Source organism: Elgaria multicarinata, chromosome 6 (genome assembly GCF_023053635.1).
Source record: "Elgaria multicarinata webbii isolate HBS135686 ecotype San Diego chromosome 6, rElgMul1.1.pri, whole genome shotgun sequence".
NCBI lineage: Eukaryota > Metazoa > Chordata > Lepidosauria > Squamata > Anguidae > Elgaria > Elgaria multicarinata.
The window spans coordinates 42,180,644-42,190,935 of NC_086176.1; the positions used below are offsets into that span (position 1 = coordinate 42,180,644).

At 40.2% G+C, this 10,292-nt stretch overlaps 1 protein-coding gene across 1 annotated transcript; it reads right to left on the reverse strand.

Annotated features, from left to right (window-relative positions):
- MLANA (melan-A) lies at window positions 1-7,302 on the reverse strand. Its single transcript, XM_063128548.1, has 5 exons — window positions 7,264-7,302; window positions 4,440-4,534; window positions 1,733-1,829; window positions 823-927; window positions 1-280 (listed from the first exon to the last, which is right to left on the reverse strand). Exons 2-5 carry the CDS (start codon window positions 4,511-4,513, stop codon window positions 212-214), a joined length of 345 nt encoding a protein of 114 aa, XP_062984618.1. The 5' UTR covers window positions 4,514-4,534; window positions 7,264-7,302; the 3' UTR covers window positions 1-211.
- Between the last annotated feature and the right edge of the window lie 2,990 nt (window positions 7,303-10,292).

Here is a 10,292-nt window from a genome sequence, read left to right on the forward strand (position 1 = left end):
TTATACTGAATGACTCCAGACAACTGGAATGAAGCTGTGACATCAACATCTTCGACATCTTGTGCAATAGGGAACCATTGAATTTTCTTAAACAACAATGGCCTCTGGAACCATTCATAATAGCATGCATTTTTTCCTCAGGTACTGCTAGAAATTAAAGATACTACATGTAATTAAGCAAACACTCTATTTCATATATATATATTCTGCTTCATGGTGCGTAAGGTGGGGGCATTGGGCTAGTAGAGATTTTGTCGTAGGCTGGTGGAGCATCAGGTATCTGTGGTAACAGAAGTTAGGTAAGGAAAAAGTTAATCATGTGCACAGGGATTTTAAAAAGCATAATTTCCTATGCTAAAATGTAAAATGGTCATTAAAGGATAATTATCATAATCAATTCTTATGTTAAAAATAAGAAATAAATATTTTAAGTCCTTAAGTTTAAAAATTATGCTTTATGTTAGATGTGTTTGCTTAGTTAAGAATAAGCTGATCTCTAAGCATGTTTACTGACAAATAAGTTCTACAAATGTAATGGACTAATTGTTCGTGCTGCTACAACTTTAATTCAATTTGTCAGGGAGACAAATTTGCTCATGGAGACAAATTACAATATATGGAAACTGCTGGTGAAACAGATTCCCAGTCCCTCCTGTAGCTACCCATCTCCCCCCAAGTCCGCTCCAGAAGGGGGTGGGGTGGGGCTGGGGCTGCAAGGGAAAGTCCCATTGTGTGGGCCACTACACCACACTGGCTCTCCAAACTGTACTCTCTGGCTAATTGGAAAAGTTTACAAGATGTAAATTGAAGCAGTTGTCTTACCACAAGGTTACAGTTGCTGTTGTACTCCTGCATGGGCAGTTTGGAGTCCAGTAAGGCACTTTTGCCTTCGGAGGTCTGAATGGTGGCTACTCTGAAATGCTTACTCTGCAGGACAGTGAAAAAGGATAGAAGAATGTGAGGGAAAATGGGAACATGTGTTTAAAAAAATAGGAATGAGAGCTGAGACTCTGGGCATTGTACATGAGGTTTGCATCTGTGCTTACATCTGTTTACAATGCCAATATAAAAACTACACATGCTGGAATGTTCATTCTGTTGTTCTATTCAGTTTCTGTTCCTGCATTAATACCCATACATAGTCCCATAATGTGTTCTTTATGTCGTGTGTGAAAAGTGGGGTTCTCCTTACTCTGATGTGGTACTACAAGCCAACTCTTGAGGCTAAGCAGATTTGGGACTAGTGAGTGCCTGAATACATGGCATTTGGGAACCCCATATATATATATATATCACCTTGGGTTCCATAATCGAAGTGAGACAGATTATAAATAAGCCATTTTGATGACACTTATCCACTACATTCATGCAAAACATTTCTTGGTTGTTGTTGTTTTTTAGTATTGTGTATATTGTCTAACTTTGCTCAATCCAGGGCTTAATTTATGCCCGTGCTCAGTCCAAGCACTTGTTTCCTCTATCCAAGTTTAATCCTAGAACATCTGGAGTAAGCACGTACAAAAGTACATCTGAGTGTATTTGCCTCACCACAGATTAAATGAAGAGCGTCCTCGCCATCAGGATTTAAGGGGAAGGATTTCTGGAGCACAGAGGGTGGATTCCAGGCAGGCTGGAGCCTCAGTATCTTTTCCTAGAACTTAAGCACCATCCAAATCTTGTGGGTAATAGATGTTATCCCTAATAGTGCAGTAGGAAGTCAATTTATCCTTACCAGAAGGCTTGTATAACCACTGCGCCTTTTGTAATACCAACAGCCAATGATCAGTAAAGCTGCAAGAACCACAACAAGAATTCCAATACCTGCAGCCCTTTGAAAGAGAAAAAAATGAATCTGTTCATAAGATCATGGAACATATGAAAAGAAATGGCACCCTGACAACCCAGGGGGTGGGAGAAAGGATAAGGGTTTTAAACATCCACTTAGCTGTGAGAGCTCCCTTCATGCCAGGGTGGACCAGCACCTTAGTGGGGTCCCACACTGGGTCATCCACTCCCCCTCTCCTCCAATCCATTAAAAAAAATGGATTGTCCCCCAGTTTTGGGGAACAAGCCCTCATTCCACATATTTTTTCATTTCTTCATTCCAATCTTGCGCAAGAATGAAAATGATAAAATGTAAAATTGTAGTGCCACTGATTCTGCCTTGCTTTTGACAGTTGTCACTTTTATTTATTGCATTTATATACTGCCCCATAGCTGAAGCTCTCTGGGCAGTTCGTGCAGCAAAGCAAATGCAGCGGTTGCAGGGCTGGATACTGGCTGCACTGCTGCATGTTTGGGCAACATGCAGAGATGCAAAGGGGGGCAAGCCAGTATCCCTCAGTTTTCCACTGCTGCCTCCATTTGCACACATTTCCTGGTTTCAGGGAAGTGTGGGAAATGTTTCTGGGTCCCGTTTTTCCATAAAAATGGGACTGGGAAAACAATAATTTTAAAAAGGGACTCAACCCTAGTAGCAATCAGAGCCTGGAAGAGGGACTCACTGTGGGTTGTTCACCCATCTGTGTGAGTTGCTTGCCTGATCGCAAAACACCCCATCCTGCATGGCTTGCCAACCATCATGGGTTAGCTTGATGTGCGAACCCGGTCACTGACTCAGTTCGCACAATCCCAGCAGCCACCTCTGACTTATTTAAGTCTCAGTGGTTTGTAGTGCATGCTGGTGTGCTGGCTGACTTTTGCATATTCAAACCCTGACCATGGCTTGTCATGTTGTGCAAACCTGGCAAAGATGGGTTGTTGGTATGGTTAACAAACCACCCACAACGCTAAAAAAGCTCATGAGCTGGGGTAATCCATCCTTCATTCTTGCAGATACCAGGGCAGTATAGAAGAGCATGACCAAAATTAGTCACACAAAATAGAAGACACCGTAAATCTATAAAACAATGGCATCGTAAAGTGATTCGGAGACATCAAAATATTAAGAGATTGAAACTAAAACATCATGGTAAATAAAAAGATTTTTACCTGACACCAAAAGGATTTCAGTGTCAGTACCAGTAATGTATTTATCCCATCTCTTCATCAGGATAAAATTACCCATGGGGTTGTGCTTATATTTGAAAGTGATGTCCACAATGCCATAATCTAGCCTTCCCCAACCTGGTGCCCCCCAAATGTTTTTGACTTCAACTCCTATCAGCCCCATCCAGCATGGCTGATGTTCAGGTATTCTGGGAGTTGTCATCCAAAACATTTGGCAAGAACCACATTAGGGTAGGCTGCTATATGCAATGCCTGTGAAAATAATACTATTTGTGTTTGTTTAATATCCCAAGTTTGATGGGATTTTGATGGACATAAAAGTAAAATTACATAAAACTGGCTCTCCCTATCTGCACCCCTGTATGTTTGGGCAACATCAGGAAACCAAAGGATACCAGCTTGCCCTCCTTGCCTTGTAAGCCTATGCGGCAGGGTCCTGCTATTTACTGTTTTACTCTGTACAGCACCATGTACACTGATGGTGCTATATAAATAAATAAATAATAATAATAATAATAATAATAATAATAATAATAATAATAATAATATTGCCCAAACATGCAGGGGTGCAGGTGGGAAGAGCCAGTTTTATGTAATTGTACGTCCAGTTGACCTCAGTGGCACCAAGGGAAGTTATAAATTAAAGTGAATTTGCAATATGTCCTCCCAACCAACTTACAGACTGGGTTTATACATAATGTTAACCCATGTTAAGCGTTGTTGAATTCTGGGTTGTTGTGTTCTTCAAATCCAGCCACACAAACAAACCCTTGATTGTTAACCACAAACAATCCAGAAAGAAAACCTATGGTTTGTTGTTAGGTTGTGAACTCTGGGTTGTTGTTATGTGTAAAACCAGAACTGTGGGTTGTTCATGGGTTGTTTTGGCGGGTTACAGAAGCAGTAGGCAAGAATGATAAAAAAGCAAAACAAAAACCAAAAAAACCCACAGCTGCTATACAGTACATGCCAGTCAACACCACAAAGGCATTTGGGATACAGGGAGGGAGTGGCTGAATGAAGAAGGAAACAACGCAAGGATTGAAAAAAAACACCCATGGGTTGTTTTATCTTTTGCCATACAAACCCTGGGTCAAGCAACAAATCATGGGTTAGTGTTATGTGAGAACTAGGTCATAGAGTTTCCTGAACTCTGAATAGGCAGTTTGAAAAATACCCAAAGGGGAGCATAGCATGCTGTCATTCTGGCAAGTGGTGTTTTGTATGTTTCTTCCACTCTACACCACCCCACTGAGAATGTGTCATTCACACACTGACCCTGCAATTCCCCAGGTCTCCTGCATAAGCTACTGAGGAGTTAGTGTGGACTAAGATGGATAAAATCACTATTGCTGTCTCTTCTGCAACTAAAAATGCACATTTGAAATTGAACTGGAATAGTTTGTCCTTAAATTTGATGCTCTGCTTACTGTTCTGCAGAAAGAGAGGCGTATCTCTTCCCTTGACCAAAGTCGCCATCTAGGTAATGCTGTCCCCTTGGCATCTTGATAGGTTCAGGTCACACCTGCAAGATGAACAAAGTGATGCCTGTTCTGTACAACACTTTCCCATAACATTCTTTATATACAAGGCAGAAACACAACCTCACTTTTCCACAGCAAAAACATTTGTTAATGAAGAGAACAACTCACTATCAAGGTCCCACAACTGCAGATGACAAGTGGGCTGAAGTCTTTGGTGGTGCAAACTGAGCAGACCAGTCATTGGTTTAATAGTATTGTTACATCACAACTGTAGGAACAGGGTTATTGTAGAGTTGAAAATATTACTTTCATTTTCTGGATTTTATTAAGGGCTTCAGTACGCCAGGCTTTTTATCCAGCAATTTACTGGGGTTTCTGCTTCCAGATTCTTTGGGGGATAGATCAGCTCCTTTACATGGGTGGGCATGTGCTTTGAATCAGACTTCCTCTCTTGGTAAATTCTATATGTTTCATTATACTGGCACTAGATGGCAGTGCTGATTAACATGCCTTGTCTCTGATCTTTTCGAAAGTGAGATAAAGGGGAAAGTGCAGAAGTCCTGGAAGTTGATAATGTCATGTAAATGACCCCAAACTTCCTTGAGTGGCCAATCGCAAGCATGCAATAAATCACTAGTGTAGAAATGGTCTATATTTCAAAGTTGTCTTTGTAAACTGTCTCAAATGATTTGAGGGATGAACTGAAAAGTTTATAATAAACAAAGCAAATAAATTTATTGTGAGGAATTGAAATAAAGACTAATCCTTCAAAATAACGATGGGGCAACTATTCAACATTAATCCCTTAAAGCTAAATGTTTGTATCAAACACTGAAGGGGAAATCACAGTGACAGAATGAGCCATTTGTTTATTATAATAGTTTTGCTTTTCAACCTCAGATATTTTAAAGTCCAGTGAGTGAAGTAGGTGACAGAAATTGGCTCATTTCCATATACATTATTACTTTGGCCCCTTATTTTCTGGCTTGAGAAGAAGAGCTATTAATATTTGAAATTCAGTATATTATTATTAATTATTATATGACACTATATCACATGCTTTGGATGCAGACAGTCACAGGTACAATCCCTGCTATTTCCAGTTTTGTGTTTGTTTTTAAAAAGACCAGGAGACCCGGGAGTTCTTTTGCCAGTGAGACCATTCAGGGCTAGTTCTGGCCAGAAAAATATTCCAATACAACTTCATATATCAAAGAGACAGCTAATGGCTTGCAGATCTGGCTAGGAAACTCTACTTTCAAGTTATCAGATTTGTTTTTAAAGGTGTGGCTAAAAAGAAAGAAAGCCCAGATTTTCATTCCTAAAGAAAAGGAAAAGTCATAAAAGGTAGAGAGATGCCAGATTTTAATAGTCCCTTCTCTCTCTGGGCTGTATAAATATGTAACGAATAAAATAAATAAATTTAGATTTTGTATTTAATGCCTTGGCTAATCCTGGGGGTGGGGAAGCAATACAGGCGCTCCAAGCCAGACAACTCTTAGCAATGAAAGGCATTGTGCAGTAATACCCTCTTTCTCTCCTTCACAGATTTTTTTGTGATAGAAAAAAAAGATGGGAGAAGTGGTAGAAAAACACAGGAGAGTTACAAATGGGAGATGGCAGCACCCCCTACAGTTCCATGTTTGAGCCGGGGCCATTGCACAATAAAGAGCCTCATTTGGAAGCACCCTCCATGACTATGGTGCTCTTACAGTGAGGCCTTAGCTAGATCTAAGGTTTATCCCGGGATCATCCCGGGGTCATCCCTGTTCATGTAAATGACACACAGGATATCCCGGGAGCAGGCAGGGACCACCCCGGGACAATCCAAGGATAAACCTTAGGTCTAGCTAAGGCCTGAGATGGCGCTATTTTTTTTAATGGAATCTGAACACTCGTATGTGGGGGAATCTGTTTATTCAGAAATCTAAAATACACATTTTAAAAAATCCAGGATCAGGATCACTGGCTGAAAATCAAGTGGTTCCAAAATTTTATTTATTTAATTTATTTATTTAACAATATTAACGAATTGATTATATTAAAGACATTTCTAAGCAATATACTGAGGACAAGATTATCCTCCTGGAAACGCCTGTTGGAAAAGGAATGTTTTTAGTAGCACCCAAAAACTCAGAACATGTAGACATTGTCCATCCCTAATGTAGAAAAAGGAAACAGTGGAACATGATGTGACCTTTTTCTTCTTCTTTCTGTTTAACAGATTTTGTTGAGATATGTAATGAATGTAGCTCTGCAAACTGGGTAAACCAACATCCGTTAAAAAATAAATGATCTGAGTTTCTGCTGCCCTGTAAATGTTAATGTTTTTCCTAACCTCATTGTTATTTGTATAAATACCCAAGGAAAATTAATTTTCCAGATCAAACAAGATGAATGGTTTAATCTAATTTATATGGGTTCACCCTCAGAAAACACACACAGATAAAACACTTTGGCTGCAATCTTACCACAGTTACGCATTTCAAATCCAATTAAATGCAATGGGATTTAAACAGCCTAACAGTGTGTAGGATTACAGCCTTTGCTTTCAGCTAAGCAGCTGAACAGTAAATTCTGCTGTGAACTAAAAGAACAGACCAACACTTCCCATTGAGGAAAAAAACCCCAAACCTCCTGTTTGAAAGGCAACACAATTTAAGAAATTGATTTCTTCATCAAATACATTTTTCAGAAATAAGAAAACTCTGGTAAAGCTGAAACTTAATACACTGTGGAAAATCGAGAGAAAGAAATATATGAGACATACCTTTGTACCGACCCAGGCTCTGGCTGAGTGCAAAAAGCATAATCATATTTTTCCCCAACTCTTTTTATTTTTTAAAAATTTCCTCCTTAGGACTAGCAAGCTCTCATGACGATCACGAGTTTGAGTTCTGGCGGTGCAACTTTTGATCACTCTAATTAGCGTGAAGAACTAAAACCAAAGAAATGGCTCTTTCTCTTTCTGATTCCACCCTTTCCATGCCTAACCTCTCCCCCAGTATCTTCAACAACTTAGTACTGAATTTCAAGGCCTGCATAGAAATTAAAACAATTTGGGGCCTCTCCAGTTTTATGCAAATAATACAGAGTACTAGATGCTGTTCAATTTTCTTGTGAAATGCAAACACCTTAAAAAAAAGCACTGCAGTGGTTATTCAGTTGTTCTGTGGAACAACCTTCTTGAATATTGCTATTGCTCAGAAAATGAACGTTCTCCTCCAAAACTAGAGTTTTCACTGGGTCCATGAGTTTGAAGCGGTTGTGTGCAATTGTCAGATTGAGGGAAGTCTTTCTTTTAAGTTTTCTTTTCCCCCCTGCCCCTCCCAGTCTGTGTATTCCCAATTTCCAGTAATTCAACTGTACATCTCCCCCATTTAAAACTGGGGGCTAAACTAGACGTGATGTTAAATGCATGACTGCATTTATTGCGTCTAGGGTTTTTTTTGTATTCGATAGCTGCAAGGGATAATCAGGAATGGGATCATAGCATGCCAGTGCCCCATCCTGATTAGCTGCACTGCTCCTACCTGTTGCTACCACCCTGTGCCCCCTCTCTACCTGTAGACTACCCATGTTTACCCAGTGGGGTGGTGGGGGTGGTGAAGGCTACTGACTAGATGAATCCCTGGTGTAATCCAGCATGATACTTTTTAAGTTCTTATGATTCATGTCCAGGTGTCCGGTGTGTGTGAATTACAGGGTGCTGCTGAGATGTGTGTCCCCCTCCTCTGTTAAGGCTTGGCTTGCCCATGGATATGAGAAAAGGTATCTATCAATCTATCCCTTACAAACACAGCAACAACACATGTGACGTGTAAATTGCATTTATTGAATAGTGACTAGGTGAATCCTGAAAAGCAAAGCCAGATGTCTTCAACTGCCAACCATTCAGTCCAGTGGGGGATTCTTTGCTCCTGGCAGTTTCATGACAGAGGAAAAGCAGCAGCAAGTGTGGTCTTCTTTTGGTGGTCAGATAGGATAGCCACTTATGGTTATTTATAAATGTAGAAATAATTATCAGCATTTAAATAGAAATATAGTACTTCTCACCTTAAGACTGTGGCAGACTGTAACCAGGACACCTCAGTCTGCTTTCCAGGTTGATGGGCAACTTCAAGGCCCAACTCTTCCTTCTGATGGGTCTTATCTTTAAATTAGACTTGGACTGGCCAGTCGTTCAAATAGAGGAACCACCAAAATAGAGGACAGTCCTCTGGCAGCCCTCCAAATAAAGAACAATCTCTGTAAAAGAGGACACATGGCCACCCTAAGTCAAGATAGCCAATGGTCAGAGCTTCTGGGAATTGTAGTCCAAAACATCTGGAGGGCAGTATGCACACTTATCTGGGAGTAACACTTATTGAACTCAACAGGTTTTACTTCTGACTGTATAATTGCAGTCAAGCTCATGTTAAGAGTTGCAAAGAATTGGCATAAAATTTCTAGTTAGCACATAGTTACATGTTATCGCATTTAAAAATTGAAAACAGCATGTAGATTGCGAAGCAAAGAAAGAGCAAACTGTAAAGAATTCCATGCACTGAACCAAAAAAAATAGCAAAGAGCCAAATTCTGTGGGAAGCTTTTTATGTATTCAGGAATATTTTCTTCACTCTCCAAAAAGAACGCAACATTGCTTGTAGAAAGGGAGTGCTACATAAAGGAGTCCTTTGTCAGTGTCAGCCGCTTGGCAGCCACAAATAGCCCATGTGATGATAACGCCAGTACATTTGTGTTTTGCCATGAGCTGATTTAACATTCAGATGACTTAAGATTCCAGATATCAAAGGTCTGCTCTTCTCATGAACACTGTCAGTATTAACAAAAGCCTTCAAAGCAGACTGTTGCAGAAAAGTATTAATTGAGCAGTTCATAAGTTGAAACATGGGCTTGATCCTGATCTTGGTTTTGATAGCATACAAAATTAAAGAGTTCCAAATGTACTGATGAACAAACCCATTTAAAACTCTTGGGCAACTCTTGACTGGTACACTATTTTTTTTTTAAAAAAAAATCAATTTTTGTTGTTGTTGACATCTGGTGCTTTTAGGGTGAGTCTATCAATTCCAGACTATTCCTAGATGCAGTGATGTGTGTACATGTGACCCAAAGAAATGACTGATGGACTAATAGCTCGTTTACTCAGAAATAAATTTATCTATCTCTATTGGTCTTACTTTCATGGAGAATAAAGGTTTCAAAGACACTGATCCTCAGTATCAGAGGCAGTATGCTTCTGGTTAGCATTTGCTGCAGAACACAAGTGGGAGGATGCTACTCCGTTCATATACTGCTTGTGGGGTTTTGTGGGGGGGAATCAGAATTCCATATTTCTCTTGCCTGGATTTTTCATTGCGGGGTCAAGAACTCTTAAGACAACAGGCACATCTACACGAAAGGTTCACCCCAGGGTTGCTTCGCAGTAGCGGCATGCCATCTACATGATACAGCCGCCATTGTGGAGCCATCCGGGGGCAAACCCTGGAAACTCTGCACCAAAAAAGTTGGGCACTTAACCCAACATTTTTGGCAGTGGAGCCCATGGCACCCACTAATTGGTTGCCCCACGCCTATGGAAAACTAAAACTAAAAATGGGTGGGGGAGGAACGGGCTGTTCCTCCCCCCTTTTTAATTTAATTATCTATATCTGTGGAAATTGCTGCTACATGCCACAACCTTCTGTCCACACCAGTAAGTGGAGATGTAGCCAAAGTTCTTCCTTCCCACAGCAGTTCCCTCCCAAATAATTATTTGTGCTGATATGTTTTTTGCTTTGTTTTGTTTAGAATTGC